At 36.5% G+C, this 16,941-nt stretch overlaps 2 protein-coding genes across 3 annotated transcripts; one reads left to right on the forward strand and one right to left on the reverse strand.

Moving 5' to 3' along the window:
• The first annotated feature begins 596 nt into the window (after positions 1-596).
• LOC132062846 (B-box zinc finger protein 20) lies at positions 597-3,630 on the forward strand. The gene is made up of 3 exons (XM_059455323.1): positions 597-1,410; positions 2,031-2,436; positions 3,187-3,630. Exons 1-3 carry the CDS (start codon positions 1,225-1,227, stop codon positions 3,195-3,197), a joined length of 603 nt encoding a protein of 200 aa, XP_059311306.1. The 5' UTR covers positions 597-1,224; the 3' UTR covers positions 3,198-3,630.
• Positions 3,631-4,664: 1,034 nt separating this feature from the next.
• LOC132065057 (kinesin-like protein KIN-7D, mitochondrial) lies at positions 4,665-16,693 on the reverse strand. 2 transcript variants are annotated; one of them, XM_059458282.1, is made up of 25 exons: positions 16,189-16,693; positions 15,624-15,721; positions 15,401-15,490; positions 14,771-14,823; positions 14,434-14,499; positions 14,239-14,292; positions 13,794-13,853; positions 13,248-13,326; positions 13,080-13,147; positions 12,566-12,622; positions 12,375-12,479; positions 12,061-12,165; positions 11,792-11,899; positions 11,587-11,718; positions 10,686-10,868; positions 10,019-10,210; positions 9,411-9,557; positions 8,877-8,996; positions 8,739-8,789; positions 8,552-8,599; positions 8,296-8,439; positions 6,710-7,456; positions 5,322-5,451; positions 5,125-5,241; positions 4,665-5,016 (listed from the first exon to the last, which is right to left on the reverse strand). In XM_059458282.1, exons 1-24 carry the CDS (start codon positions 16,497-16,499, stop codon positions 5,159-5,161), a joined length of 3,231 nt encoding a protein of 1,076 aa, XP_059314265.1. In that variant the 5' UTR covers positions 16,500-16,693; the 3' UTR covers positions 4,665-5,016; positions 5,125-5,158. The 2 variants fall into 2 exon arrangements, 1 of the variants encoding a protein (XP_059314265.1); XR_009416683.1 differs by lacking the exon at positions 4,665-5,016 and having other exon boundaries at positions 5,222-5,241; positions 5,322-5,513.
• Positions 16,694-16,941: the final 248 nt, after the last annotated feature.

The following is a 16,941-nucleotide window of genomic DNA, read 5'->3' on the forward strand; positions in this document are numbered from 1 at the left end:
GGGTAAATAGCAAAATGCCTAGTTAGTAGCTATGTTATCCATTTATCTGTTGACATTATTAGCTTTAACCCTAGTAAGATGTGAATTCAAAGAGTAGCTGTGAAAGCCGGCCAAACACCTACCCCTAATTTTAATTTTGAAAGGAAGAAAAAAAAGAAAAAAAAACTAAAGTGAAAGCAACCGGCTTTGCTTGCCCATAAACTGACATACTTTGGCATTTACACATATTCCGTGTCCACTATGTACACTTATATTAGAAATATATTTTGGAACCCAACCATATGCCTTCGTTAGATAGATCTACCTTTTACATGTAAATTTTCTTGGAATTTCCTATGTCAAAGCTTAAGCTCTTATCGAACTGGAGCGATAAATGACTAGATAAAACAACTTTCTCCTACCCCATGCAGCAATGCCCCCATTTTCACGTATCAAAATATTGACTGGATAGATTTTATTTTTTATAACATGGTGTCCAGATCGACTTGCGTTCACTTTAACCAATATACTCCGAGTATTTATTACTTTGCAATATTATATGTATCAGGTTACTCTACCCTATCAAAGATTAAGCAAAGGGAGGAAGTTAACCAATATTTTTCTGTCTTAGTTGGGATTAATTTGACGAACTCTGATCTCTTGGGGCATTTCTCATTTCTTTTTTCATAACGGTTTTATTGGGGTCAACTTGCGTCCACTTTGACTAGTCACTTGTTATCTATTATCTCCCAATTTTGTACATATGTACCGACTAGTTTTGCCCGCCACGATCCAAATGATAAAAAAATCACTTAGTAGTTCTTTTTTTTGGTTTATGATGGAATTTAAAGTATGATCTCTAAGGATCTTTTCCACTTGAGTAACTATTGTGTGCTGAGTGCGAAAGCTATTTAAGTGATTAGAATATACGTTTTAACAGGCAACAGCCAACTTGTTTCCTTCTTTTGTCTTTACATTTAATTGGACAGAACAGAAGCCATTGTCTTCTTTCCAGAGTTTTCTCTTTATGGTCAGTCAGTGAAAGATTTTAATACTTTCTGAAACTCCTCAGACTTTAACTGTGAGCCCCCCATGACACAACCCCTTTGTGCCCATAATACTTCGTCTTTTTCCCAAATTTACTCCCTTCCAACTAATATTCAAACTACATACTATATATATGTATATATCTGTTAGGGAAACCGTACGATTAAAGAGAACAAAGAAGGAACCATTAAAGAAAGAATGAAGATTCAATGTGATGTTTGTGATAAAGAAGAGGCATCAGTTTATTGCTCCGCTGATGAAGCCACCCTTTGCCAACGATGTGACTACCAAGTTCACCATGCCAACAAGCTTGCTAGCAAACACATTCGTTTTTCTCTAATTCATCCTTCTTTCAAAGACTCTCCTCTTTGTGACATTTGCCAGGTACTAATCTCCACTTATACAAACTTTTACACATTTCTTTGTTAGGATTTTAGAATTTTAGTCATAATATTACTTTTACACAATCGATAATTGCACTTTTAAACTTGAGTTAATTAAAATGTATATTTGTGTCCCTTATACATAAAACATGTTATATTTGAGTTATTTTCAGAAATGAATTTCTCTCATAAGTGGAATAACGATACAAATTTAACATTAGAGTAGGGTTGTGAGAGACCAGAGCGTACCGCCCTGTCATAGTCACAAGTTTGTTTATAGTCGTGCTTGCTTCATAGTCAACAAGGTCAAAACTTCCAGAAAAAAACTTTGAATTGGGAGGTTGATCCTCTCGGTAAGCTGACTGTACTCCAAAGAGACACATGTAGATAACATATGAATAACTAAATGATCAAATATTGAATAAATCATTAAATCTATGAAGATTGAAGGATCAAAACTATGCATTTTAATCAATTAAACATTAAATATGCTTAGCCAGATATTACAAGGACTACAAGCACATTTCGATCATTAAAAACGCAAAGATGACCTTTCTTTTACGCTTTCGGTATATTGAAATTAAACTCTTTTTCTTATTTGCATTGGTAACTAATTTTCAGGAAAGACGAGCCTTGCTATTTTGTAAAGAAGACAGAGCAATACTTTGCAACGAATGTGACTTGCCTATACACAAAGCAAATGAACATACAAAGAAACACAACAGGTTTCTTCTAAGTGGAGTGCAACTCTCTTCTGCTGTGGCTTCTAATTATGACCAAACTTCATCATCTTCATCACCCACTGGATCTGCTGCGAGTAATGCTGGCACTAAGTCTAAAGCTCGCAGTGGTTATTCTGGGATTAAGAGTAATTCGATTTCGACTACAGAATCAACACCTAATTTTCAAGTTGATTATAATCAAGAGGGTTCAGTTTCAACTAGTAGCATATCAGAGTACTTGATTGAGACTCTTCCTGGCTGGCATGTTGAAGACTTTCTTGAATATCCCTGTTCTTCTCCCTATGGTAATTAAGTTTTTTTTTTTTTTTGGCCAATTACACATTTATTATTTAACTTATATTCACGGACAATGCTGATTGAGGCACCCTTGGCAGAGGAATGTCATTCCACATCGCTTTTTTTATTCTCCTCTATGTGTAAATATAATTTTCTGAAAAATAGTAATGTATATATATACAATAAGTTGACACAACTTAAAAGTATTACAAAGAAGATACTATATCAATTTAAGATAGGAAATAAAGCCTTAACACCAACATAGTCCCGGAGAACTCACTAGCTTGCTGAATTATAACAGTAGGCTGACGCACGGAGGTGGATGTAGTGTATAAGTTAAAGCAGATGTATCTAACAACGCTGGTTCAAACCATGTATATGTGCTAAAAATTTTACTAAATAAGTACATATTCTAGATTACAAATCCTATAAATCAAATGGATCATGGTAGAATTCTGAATTCGAACCTATAATGTTCAAATTCTAGATCTGCCTCTTCCGACACTGATTATGTAAAATCTCTTACCCCACTTAATGAGAGAGTAAATAATTTTTCACAAATCGGTACAATTTAACATGCTGTATAATGCATAACTTGCTCTATTTTCATGTTACTCATTTTACTTATTTTGGATAGTTATCTTTAAATGGCCTAATAAGTTGAAAAATGTTTTAGTGTATCGGTGGATTCTGTTAAACAAGTTTTCCTTATGTATGTATGTTCAGAACTTGCAACTAATGATGCTGTTTGATTGCAGATCAATTTTGATCAGATACGGCCGGCTGTTTAGTTTTTTCCACTACAAGAAGTGGGGTTACCTCTTAACATCAAATTAAGCCTGTAGAAAACAATGTGTTGAAAGCAATCAGCAAGAAAAATGGAGCTCCTGTTCTTCAGATACCCTTTAAAGGCATCAATCTTTTGAGACATAAGACAGAGTTATACAAGCTGTCATCTGACCTTTTCTTTTGGTTACTAATTTTGATCAGTTACTTGGTTTTTGGATAAGTAAAAACCAAACTGTTTTTGCAAGTCAAATCACTTCGACTTGTTAGAATCTATCCATCAGACATAAGAATGGGTTTTTACCGGATCCGGGGTGCTCTTGTTTTTGCTTTGTGGGAGCTGATCTTTTTGTAATGGCTTTATGCCCAATTACCCGCTTTGATTATTGAATATGGTGTTCGTATTTAACAAGTTATTTCGCGTATTCATGGCCAGATCAATTATTGAAGGAAGATTGACGCTAAAAGGCGCATGCATTGTTTTAGATTTTCCTTTTGGTTCCTAAATTAGCCCAGCAGCAGCGTCGTTATAATCGTACAGAAGGTACTTTCATATTAAGGGCTCTACTTCTAAGATAAAAAGAGACTATCTCGGCAATCAATGACAGTTCAAATCTTCAATCATCCATTATAGTATATGGTAAGGAATTTTCAATCATCTATTATAGTATATGGTAAGGCAATTAAGGCACAAGAACAACAAGAATAACTATGTTTCATCCTAAACTAGTCGAAATTATTTGGTATATAAATTTTCGCTGTTCATTTGAATTGCTATTACTATTCAAAAGGTTAGATTATGTATTGGAGGTTCTCTACATTTCATAAATTCATTAAACATATTGAAAAGACCGGTGGAACACAGGGTCTAATGTCCTGAATATGCCTTAGTCCCCATTAGTTAGTGTCATCTATAGGAATATTTTGATTCTACTTTGTTCTAATTCCTTACAAATAATGTTGACTTTACCTTGCTTCCTTTGAATACCTTCCATTACTATGGTTTTATTCCGATAGGCCGTCCATTGGGAGTGAATTAATATGGAGGAAGGCCAATGCAAACCGGAGTAAGAGACTCGAAGGCTCACATGAGAACTTCATTTAATGAGGGTAATGGGATGTCTAGCTACTGTTGAAAAATTCATTAATAGCCGATAAGCGGAGTGCTAGGATGAAATAATACTATTCATATTTGTTGCGCATTAAATCTTGATATAACTTGCCACGAACCTCACTCCTAAAAATATCCGACACGCTTTAAAGGACAATGTAACCTTACTAAAGCTCGTTCAATCAGTTCACATCACTCCTAAATAAATATCTCCACAAGACTATTGATACTTAAAGTGAATCCACATCACATTGCACTAAAGGACGATATGAGCCAGTCTAGCTGGTCGGCCAGATAACAGAAAACGAATTCCCGTAAAGATTTAACTTTCGAATGACAAACCACAAAATATACCATCTGGAATATCAAATAAGAAATGTCAGGCCGAAGAGACAAGATTAAGCCCCAATGATGTACAAGCTCAAAATTTTTACTTACACGACAACATTGTCATTGCAGCTTGTGTCCTATATAATACAGCTGAAGTTAAAAAGGAGGTCAAACTGTACCCCTGAGTTCAAATTTACTAATTTTCGACTTTGTTTCCTTTGTCCCCTAGTGTAATTTACAGTTAAATGGTGGACAAGTGCGGGAAGAAAAAGGTATAACACTTTGACATTGCATACAGTTGAACCCATCTACAGAATTGTCATGAGAAAAGCGAGCTTCACAAGAGAGAACAGAACCCCTCCTACAAAGAGAGGGAGAAAAGTAAGCACCTTATTGCAAGTTGACTTCAGAATTTATGCATATTTGCAAAATAAAGTTGGAATTCATGACGAGTCAACAACCACCTTACCTTTCACCATCGCTCAAGCACTTGAAATGCCATCTCAAGTAAAAACGAAAATCCTATCTGCAATTTCGGTTCGACATACTGGACACTCGGCACAGGCAAGGGAACAAGATTTACATACTACAAATTAAGTCGACATTAGACAGCACCTACCAAGGAAGCGTGGATAATCTGAGCACATAATCAGAAAGTTAACTTACAGCAAAAATGTCGGCAAGGAAGGAGCATTGCAGAAGTTGGTGATTCGAAACAGACTTTACATGCATGTGAATTTGCATCTGCATTCCCCAAATATGTGTGGTCCTTTCCCTTCATCTCTTGCATCCGAGCCTGGTGGCGCACATGTAAAAGATCTTTAATATTTCACGTTATATTTCGAGCCATCAAGAAACCTAAAGAAACAACAGTTGTTATTAGTAGCTTCTACCCATGCAAAAACCTAAGCATTAACATGTATTCCCGTACCCATTTTATATCACATTTCCCATTTTAGGTTTCATCTTAAAATGTTTGACACAATTTAGCTAATAGCATTACACTACAAAGTCAAACTCTTCTAAGAATTTTGGATCTATTTGACTGTCAGAAGTTAAAAATGTTTTCTCTTATAACTACCAACTGTCAGTTCAACATTTTCTTCCATTACTAATTACTAATATTAGTAATATCCTACTCAAGAACAGTACGACTAGCCTGAAACAGCCTCAAAAGATTGACATGCAGCAGTAAATAAAAAAGCTAATATTGTGGCTCCTAGGTCTACAACAACAACAGCAAACCCAGTGTAATCCCACAAAGTGGGCTCGGGGGAGGTAGAGTGTACACAGACCTTACCCCTACCTTGGAGGTAGAGAGGCACCTAGATATGATTCATTGAAACATTTCAGAAGCACTAACGCAAAAGCATTAGTATGCGAGAAGCCCCATGGAATGACAAATGACTGAAAACTAGGTAGTTCTTGTCTTTCAATTTATAATGACACTAACTTTATTTTAAGATGTCTCGAAATGTTGATACAATTCTATTTCTACACAGCTTTCAAGAATGAAAATTCATTGCACTAGCCACATTTTAAACTTTGATGTGATATTTCTCCACTGAGCTAACTTTTCAACCATTACTTCAATATTTTCTCCAGTTATCACTAAAATTATACGTAACTCATGTTAACATCTTAAACGCCATCATCAGTCAAATATGAGGTATAAAATCGGATGGGAAGAATAAGTAAAGTATATTAAATCCCATGACTTGTGTATGTCGGACATCCACTCTCCCCACCCCTATAGTGTGCTACTAAAATCTAACAGCCATCCTATCTTCCAAAAAGCTTGCATAGGTTACTGGATCCAAAGTATATCTCACACTCGTTTTTACAACTGAATAGACAAAAATGACCACATTAGAAAGGAAAAATGCAAAATAAAGCTTATCTAGCCTCTTTATGAGTGTGCGATGTTTAAATACAAGGAAATTAGGTAGCTTTACGAAGCATACAGAGCTTCAACTCAGAAATGACAAGGACGCGAACACATACATGTAATAGATACAATTGCTAAGTGGCAAGAAAAGGATAAACATAATTACCTTCAAGCGGGCAACAAGAGGGTCTTCCTTCAGAATTTCAGCAACTGCGGTTGTATGATCCACTGTCTGTCCATCATCGAGGATGGGGTCATTGTACTCATTATCATTCATTTTTGGATCGTTCATATTGTCTCCTCCAACATTCTGCCTTTCTGCTACTGTCTTTAACTCTTGCCTGGCACCATTCTTTTTCCTTAGCTGAGAAATGAGCACCCACATATTCGCTAAATCATTTTCCAGAGTTGCCTCCCTTTTCTTTCCCTCTTCAACCTTTTTCCGGTACTCATCTTCCAGTATTTCCTTCTCAACCAAGGTGGCCTCCAGAGCTGCCTCACGTTGTTTTCTTGCCTGCAACTCCTTTTTTAAATCATCAGGATCTAGATCCCATGTGCCAAAGCCATCACGAACAACTCCAGGAACTTCAATTTCTCGGTCAGAAACCCGACCTCTACGTCCTTGCCATAGGTTTTCACCATGCTTCCGATGGCGAACATTACCAGTTTGTGCAATGGAACTCCTAGAATTTAATACCTGTCGAGCAGCCAACAATTCTTTCTCGAGTTTTGTATTCTGTATCGATAGCTTTGTCACTTCACCAGCCAAATTTTTAAGTTCAACTGCAGCAGCAGATGCTAGTTCTTTTGCATATGAGGCTTCTTCAGATAATTTCTGGTTCTGCACTCGTAATCCACTGCTCTCCTCTACACTCTGAACAAGTTCCAACTTCAACTTATCATTCTCAATATCCTGCTCAAGCAAGAAACTTATCAGAGCCATGATATGGACTCATTTAAAGAAATGCAGTGACAATAAAGTGACTGTATGCAAAAGAAAGCCAAATAAGCAGAGTTAGAGAGAGTTTGTCCTTTAGTTGCTGTAGATATCACACCAATAGAAGATTGACGAACTCTAATATAGAAATGCCAAGTAATGCTTGCTTTCATGCAGGTAAAGCAATTAGTCAAACATAAATTTAACATATGATATATTAACCTAGAGAAAGTGGGTGAACAAAATGATTGCGTCTAGGCTCCATGATGTAAAGCGACTTATATAAAACCTTGTCTTGGAACAGGTATGGATGTCAATACAGAATGTTACAGCACCAAGCTCAGTATGTTTATATAGAATAGAAGAAAGAAAAAAAAAAGTGAACGACTAAGCATCTCAGATGATTCAAATTCCAAGTTAAAAAACTTATCAGGCATGCCCTGTAAGGCATTTGCAAGTGCTAGCTCCTTTCTTTTTGCTTTCTTTAGAACTTTATATAAAGGAACTCATAACAACATTTCCATAGAACTTAAGAGTTTGACTTTTCAATTGATATTTAGATTTCAGAGGCGCTATGGCTTCATATGATTCCCTGTTCTGCATCTCATAGCTCAGTTAATTAAACAGTGATATCTCCAGCCCCTCCCCTGCAGGAGACCATCTTCATGAAAATAAAATAAGAAAATAAAATTGGGTCTCAGTTCTTCGTAGATCACTATTTCCAAAAGATGCCATATACCACAAGAATTTAAACGAGAACCAGTCAATGGACAAACGTGAAGCCAGTTAATCCTGGGATGAAGGATATAAATCACCTGCAACTGAATTTTCTTTTTAAGGTCATCAATATACTCGTCTGATACACCCTGTGATGTGGAGTATGACTTTTCCACCTTCACTATGGCTAGCTGCTGCTCAAGATTACAAATAGTTTCCTGTAGTTCCTTGTTCTCTAAACACTGAAACAACAAAAACAGCTGCATTAATCCTGGACAATTAGGCATTCGCAGGCCAACAACACTAAGGTGACTATCATATGATTAACAAAGATAAATAATGGTGCTTTTTCACCTTGTTTTGCAGCTCTTCCTGGAGAATCCGATTGTCCGCTGATTTTATCTGCATTCAAAAAGTCAAATTCTAAACAACTCCATGTAATAGATGTTCTGCACTGTGTGATAGATAGGAAAATTCTTTCGATTAGATTTTAAATTAATTGAATTGGTGCAATCAAGGAAGGATTAATCCGGTTACCAACCTCAAGCTCAAAACCGGTTTCACTACATTGTGTCATCAGCTTCAGCAAAGTCTGACAAAAGATAGAACTATGAGACAAAAAGAAAACACCGTGAAAGAGAAAACCAATGAGGTAGAAAAAGGAATAATGTTACATCACCTGCTGCATTTCAACTAAAGATGCACCGGTGATTGATGCTTCACCATTTTCAACAATACGCTGTTCTAAGATCTTCATCTGCTCTCTCTTTTCTTGAATCTCACGCTCCAAATTTTGAATCTGTCACATGTTTAGGCATTACATTGAGTAAGGATCTTAAAAGCAGGAGACAACCAAAAAAAGTTGTTTTCATGAAAATCATGCAGCTGCAATTGCCTAACAACAAAATCCTACACGCTCATCAGGGATTTAACACGCCTAGGGACTCTACTGAAGACACCAGAAACTGAATATGTTTCACAAGTTAATAAAAATACCAATACCAGGCCTTCAATTCCGCGGAAGCATCAAACAATAATTCATTTGAATTTCCAACAATATATCTAAAACGTTTACAAATTTAGAGAAGATTATTCACTGCAAAGTATAGCGGCAGAATATTCAAAGAAAGACCCAGTATATGACTATTGCAGAGATAAACATATCCATCAAATGTACGAAGGATTCAGTCTAAGTACAAACTAAAAAGCTTACATCAGTACAAGTTTTTGAATTCTGAGGATCCTTCAAAGACTGCTCCATCATTCGTTTCAATGTACTCGTACTGAATGCAATCTCTCCAGAAAGCATCTTGACTTGCTCAACTAGGAGGTCCATCTGATCTGACATTGAAACTCCTTCCTATGTTCAACAGAAAGACAAATAAAACATCAAAAATTGAGGGAATTAATATTTGATATATAATGGAAAAGAATCCATTAGATAATAGAGTATTGCATTTGAAAAAACAATCTTAATGGAAAAGGCTAGATTTGAACAAAAAGTAATAACTTCTCAATCCTGAGACAACAATGGGAGAATGCTCAAAATCTACGCATCAAAGGAAGTTTGAAAAGTTAATGCTTGGAAATAATTAGATATCAAAAAGTCAAACTCCATGCAAAGACAACAATGTTAGCACTATTCAGATAAAACTTAACTACATGTGGATTGAAAAATAACAACTTCAACTATTAACCGACAAATCCATTGATTCCTACAGAGGATTAAGGGTCATACGCACTGAATGGGAAGTAGAATTAAGAACAAATGAATACGTCTCCTCCTTTAGAAGGTCTTAAGAAAGAGGGAAAAAGACATACTATAGGCAGCTTCGAACCACAGGAAGAACCACTGGTAAGTTCACCCGCCTGAGTTGATTCTGTAATCACGCCGACAGCCTGGGAGATATCATCATTCCACTTGCTAGAAACTCTTCTGTGTTTGAAATCAGAAATCTCTGATGAAGAATCTCTTTGATTCTCGCTATCTCTGGGCACAGAACGATCCAATTTCTGGTGGAAGGGTGAAAAAAAGAAGAAGATCACTTCAGGAAATAGATTTTATATTTGTAAGGTGAAAATACAAAAGATCAATCTAGAAGAATGATTATAAATCTATATCAGGCGGCATTTCAGTCAATCTGCATGTGAAAATAGATTACACATCTGACTCAGGATAGATGCCAGAGAATTTGCATGCAAATAGTAACAGAAACCAAAAGAAACAACAAAAACTTAATTTACACTCTTGCAGGGGAGTGATACTCTTAAAATTCCTATGGCAGATGATATGAAGAGCAGTGGTAATAAATAAGCATATTCACCACTGCCTAAAGCAACTGTAAAGGAGTAGGAAAAAGTCTTCCAAAAAATCAAAACACATCTGATGTACCTAAAATCCAAATTCTGATATGATAACCTAGAGTTCTAGTGAGCAAAGAACGGAAAATAGAAATAGCACTCAAGATAAAAAGAGAGGGCAGCGTACATCATCTTCAGAAGCAAATCGACTCTTCTGATGTGCAGCAGCATCCCCCAAATACCCAGGAATTGTATTTTTTGAAGAAACAAGGATCAGTTTAGTTAGCTTCTGTATCCGGCTCAGTAGAGCAGCCTTGGCGTCCTCCTCCTCTTCCAACCTTGACTGCATCTTCACTTGTCCCTCTTCCAACTGTGAAAAGATTGTTAATAATAACACAACACAAAATCATTTACACCCTATGTTCCATTCTACATTGCATTCTTTCCTTTTGGTCCATTCCAAGAAAATCCGCACCTTTTCATAATTGGAACTCTTAATTTCAAAATTCTCGTTTTCTACTCCGTACGGATCAAAAACAGTGTCCACTTAGCCATTTGCACACCCCTTAAGAAAATACTAACTCCTAGACAAAAAGAGGTAATTTGACTAAAGTGCCCCTAATTAAATAGGTATTGGGATTTGATCACATAGCACTTAATAGGGGCAAATTTGGAAAAATAAGGTTAATTCTTTCTTGATTTGATAAGTGGACACTCTTTTTGACTCAAGAGAAAAAGGCTAAGTGGACTCTTTTTGATCCGGAGGGAGTACTATTTTAGAATTGACTGACACTTTTTGACCACAAGGTACACAGGCTACTTTGAGGATATTAATTGTTTTAGCTTATGTGACTTTTGATCTTTCTTTAACTCTATGCTGAGACAAACACCGCCATATATAGTTAAACAGACAGAGTACGTCCAAAGAAAACATCTTAGAAGCTAAGTACAGATATCATTAAATATGGAATCAGTTGTACGACATATTTCTTTTCTTCTTTTTTTTTTTGGGATAATAAGTTGTAGGTCAGATATTTGACTTCAAATTGTAGATAGAGTTTACCAAACCATTTTACTTGAATGCATACCTGCTGTTTCAAGGTCATAAGTTCTTCAGGATTGACTCCTACAAGCATCCCTCTTCTTAGCTGATCAAGCTCTTGCTTGAGACAAGATATTTCTTTCTGATATTTCTTGATCAGCGATTTCTCATCAATAATCTAAAAGAAAAAAATCATATTCAGCTTTCTATACTGCAATTCCATAAAACTGAAATGATGCAGATAGGCAAACCTTGTTGCGAGATGCATAAATCTCGACACGCTTAGCCCTACTTGCAAACTTTAACGTATTATGGGTTTCTTCCATATTGCTTGAAGCAGGAGTAACGGTGCATATGAGCTACAATCAAGAAAGAAGCAGGAAATTAGTCATCTCTTCAGATAAAACAATGTCTCATAAAAGACAGCAAAGGCTAAGAAGCAGACGATGCACATCCAATTGGATAGACTGGCAGTCTCATATGGTCAATAGAATGGATACATGTGCTTAATTGCACTCACAGAAACATGTCCATGCCCACTGAGTGAAGATTGTAGCAGGCGAGTAAGTTTAGAATCTCGATAGGGAACATGAGATGCCTTCCCTTCACTTAATTTTCCAATGACCTTAACACATGAGAAAAGAATTAACGTGTCAGATTGAAATAACCCAGAAGTAGAATTTCATATAATCCTCAACAAGCTCAAGAAAGAACACAGATACTGATCAATAATGCCAGAAGGTACGGAGAAGTCAATCACTGACAAATGTCATCAAGCAATTTTAATGGGAAACCTACATACAAACTGTCAACAATTATTGGTTAAGTACTTACAGTTCCAAGAGTCAGTAGACTTTTGTTTATGTACGATCCTTCTTTTCTTCGTAACCCAGTAGTTTCAGTTTTAGAGCTCTCAGATCCAGCTAGATCAATCAAGTTCTGTGAGACAAAACAAATTAATATTAGATGCTGCCATTCAACAGTTAATATTTTCAATGCTGAACAACTAGTGTCAGAAACCATACAAGCTGTGAGAAGATCACTCCATCATATTCATCGCCATGGGCACTACTTTCAATCATCTGCATAATGTGTAATGAAAGGGACAATAGTCAGACTTATCACCAGTTACCAGTAGCAAAAACTTAAACTACTAGGAGTAGGAAGTTATGAAGCAGAAATTAATCACAGCACGTTCAGGGAAACACAACAAAGCTATCCCAGTTATATTAAACTGTTAGAGTATCAATATTCTCAACTAAAATCCTCAAGGCATTTGAAAGCTCTAAAATGCCGTAGTTGTCTTCAGAAGACCTCTTAAACATACAGAGAGACAGCGAGAGTAACTTCTCAAAAGCATGTGTTCGGACCCAATAACTTGAAAACCGTAACATTTAAGCCATCAGCTGACCAAAAAACTGATGTTTAATGCTGCTGAGGGGTTTAAACTCATGCTCATTTATGTGCAGAAGATGAGCAGAATTTAGAATTCCAGATCAAACAAAGAAATGTAGCAGAGTGACATCCTGATCCACTAACCAAGGTGAATATTGTGTGACTGCGGCTACTAAACAGATTGAAGTTATTTGAACCAACGTGGCGGTGCTCTGCAGCAGTAAGAACGCAATCAGCATCAGGATCCACAAAAAAATGGCTATGAATAAATGTTATTACCCGACAAAGAACAAGAACAGATTCAACAATTACCTTCCCCAGCAGCAATAAACGAAAGAGCATGCCCAGGTGACAAAACAACTTCCTCCTTTATACCTTCAACATAAGTACCCTGAAAATTTGCAAGAATAAAAGAATCAAGAACCATACAGCAGCATTAGAATCATGAACTTTGATAGAGAAGCATGAATATCTGTTTTCCAGTAGAACGACTACAGGCTAAAAACACCACCTGCAATTGCTGGTAGGTAATGATAGGTTTTTGATACTTCAGGTGACAGAAAGAATGCTAGATTTTGTTTATTTCGTGGTACATGTCTGGAATTAAATAGATGTTCATATGTTTAGTTATACTTTGCCTGATAAATTCAAGACTCGGGCATGTGATTTTCAAGATTAACTGAAATGGTTGTCCATAGCCCATAGGAACACAGCTATTCTGCAGTTCCTCTCATAAAAACAATATACTTGTTTATCAACAAACATATAGAAAGAAGGATAAACAATAACCAGAAGTGTAAGTTCTAGGGAAAGTAGATTTATTTCCAGAAGCAGAGAAAGTCAGTATTATATAAAAACCTGGGTGTCTTCCCTAACAAGCAAATTCTGTCCCGTTGGATCCAGCAAGTCGTTGATAACCTGACACCGTGAACAATAAAGGCATTCATATGATCTCTAGCCAGAATTAATACAAGATTTTAACATGGATGGATCGACAAATGCCTAAAGAGAGATGTTCATGAATTTAGTACAAGAAATTAGAAAGTGTTGAAGCAACAGGTGCATAAAGAGAGATGCTAAATCTACTAAAAAAAATTCCACATTGTTTAAAAGAAGCTGTTTTATGTTGCAGCTACGATGAATCACATTTCACATGAGCGCAGAATATAAACATAGATACAGCATCTGTAACAAAGATGCTTATATAAGCATGAGCATCTGCTAAAGAATATAGTAGTTAATCATTCTAGTCATGCGAGCCTGTCCTCATATATGAAATCATCTGCTGATGTCCGCTACTAACCTCATTATAGATTTCAAGATACGATACACGAAGTAAGAATTCACGTCCAGGAGTCTGAAAGGCAGATTTAATAATTAGCAACAATAAAAGATAATGGAGCTTATGTTTTAAGAAAAGGGGCTGTAGAGCTCAAGAGTGTCATATTAGAGAGGTGCATTGTCAAAATGAGAATCAGTTAATCGTAAGTTCACTTACATCTTGAATAATGCTGAAAACATCCTTTATTGCGAGCGGAATTATACCTGGAGAAATTTGATCTCCCTGTGAAAACAAAGATCCAACATCAAATAGCAAAAGCTTTGCTGTTGTTGGAATTTGGGGAGAGGTAAACAAAATACCAATTGAAAAACCAAGTTTAACCATGAAATTGACTATAGAAATATAAAGATAACACAGAACCCTCAAACTAAAATTTTGTTAGGTGCTAGCAATCAAATACTTTTAAACTGTTTGTTGGAGATGTAACAGAAGTGTCAGAAGCACTTTTGATTCAAGGGAAAAAGAAGATTGCACAAAGGATATATCCACTTACATGCATAGTGTGTGTCTTTCCACTACTTGTAACACCATAAGCAAATACTGTGCCTGCATACACAGCAGGCCTAGTGTCAAACTACAAAATCTAAGTATCAGTAGAATTATTTTGCTAATGCATAAATGATAATAATTCAGCTCAGCATGATAGCCCTTTGATGGTTTCAAGCACCTAAATTCAGGTCATCCCATTGGGAGGATGTATGACAAAATTAGCACTCAACTAATGTCAGTATATTGGATGTCAACTAGCCATCACTTGGCACATATTAATTTTCACTGAGCATGGCCTTTGAACTCATATTAAGCAGGAATATTTTAGGTATAATACATAATTAGACACATTAACTTGACCTCAACTGGCAAGTAAACACTCCGACTTTGAGAATGCACATCTAGACACCTCATCTCGTCCCTACTGTATCAATTGAACACCCTAGACACAGCGGGGATGAGTTGAGGTGTCTAGATGTGCATTCTCAAAGTTGTGTTTAGTTGCCAGTAGAGGCCGCTTTTTAAGTGTCTATCTATGTATTATGCCTATATTTTATAATGTCGCTCCAGTCCATTTGGCCCCAAAAAATGAAAATATTCTATGTAGTGTTACAAGTGGGAGTAAGTATGATACCGTTTATGCCCTCCATTGCAGCCTTTACCACTGGTCGAGCAGCAACTTCATAAACCTCCTGTGTACATGTATCAGGTCCAAAAACTCTATCTACCAATCATCCAACCAAACATATTAATCCAATATTAGATGAAAGGAAATTTTAAGTGCTAAGCAACTCTAAACAAAATAAATATCAAACTCTTCACAAAATAGAACTTGTTCAGAGTGACTAGAATATTACCAAATGCAAAAGCTGTTGCAGCATTATACTCGTTCCGTACAATTTTATCACCATCAGGATGCCACGCAATTTCATCGCCTTTGTTGTATTCTCGCTCACTGACGCCAGAAATACCATTATTTCAAGCTCAAATCTAAATTCCTCCAATCTAACAAGAGATAATGGTCAAAAACACACCTGAAGTATCACGTTGTTGCGAAATTCCTACATGAACTATCACCAACTATTTATCAAAACACACCTCGAAGCTAACTAGACCAATTGTTTGAATACAATCGCCAAAAGGCACCCCTTAATTTGCCCATAAAATTTCGTCTACATGGTAGCTGACTCATTAATTTCGAGGTGTGTTTTGATAAATAGTTGGTGATAGTTCAGGTAGGAAACGCAAGCACCTGATAGTTCAGGTACGAAACAAAAACACCTGATAGTTCAGGTACGAAACTCGCAAAAAATATAATTCAACCAGGAAACTCGCAAAAAGTGATACTTCAGGTGTATTTTGACCATTATGTCATCTAACAACAAATATATTGAAACTAATTCAAGCAGATCTAACAGTTACCTCAACGGCCGAAACCTAACTGTAACTGAAATACTCTCTCCAGCTCTGGACATATCAACAACTGGCTCAGCAATCAAATCCTCAGTTGACTGATAACTAACCGGTGTCCGATTTCCATAACCTAATGAATACTCCGAATTGCGACTAGGAGTCACCGATTTGGAGCCAAAAAACGACGTCGTTGTGGAGGAGCTGGATCGAGGTATGAGCTTACCATTCATAAAGGATGACGATGATGACGTGGATGAGTACGGACTCGAAGACTTACGGTTGTGAAATGGCGAAGTACTTCTCCCTCTAGAAGACGCCATTAACCGCCTAACTCAGCTCAACCAATAAAATCGGTAACACGAAAAATTTGTTCAAATATATCTCACACTTTTTAGCATAAATGCTTCAATGGAGTTGAGTTTCCTTCTTGTTTAAGACAAAGAAGAAGTGCAGAGAGAAAGGAAAGCTGTGAAACGTGGGAGTTGGAAGGTGAGAATCAATGCAGGCGTTTGAATTTTCTGATTTGATTTTTTCAAATAAATAAAATATTACTTATTTTGTGCGAAATATTTCGAGGGGGTGGGGTGACATGTTTTGAATGAGGGTGGTGTGACGTGGAGAAGGGAAGTGGCCCTAACTGATGGAGGAGGTTTTCATTTGAAAAAACTGATTAGCATGGAAATGAGCGGGAATAAACATAGCAGTAGCTGCAGATAAATTAGTTATTAATATCAGTAATAGTAACTCGAGAACGACTTAGCT

The sequence above is a fragment of the Lycium ferocissimum genome, chromosome 7 (genome assembly GCF_029784015.1).
Source record: "Lycium ferocissimum isolate CSIRO_LF1 chromosome 7, AGI_CSIRO_Lferr_CH_V1, whole genome shotgun sequence".
Classification (NCBI taxonomy): Eukaryota; Viridiplantae; Streptophyta; class Magnoliopsida; order Solanales; family Solanaceae; genus Lycium; species Lycium ferocissimum.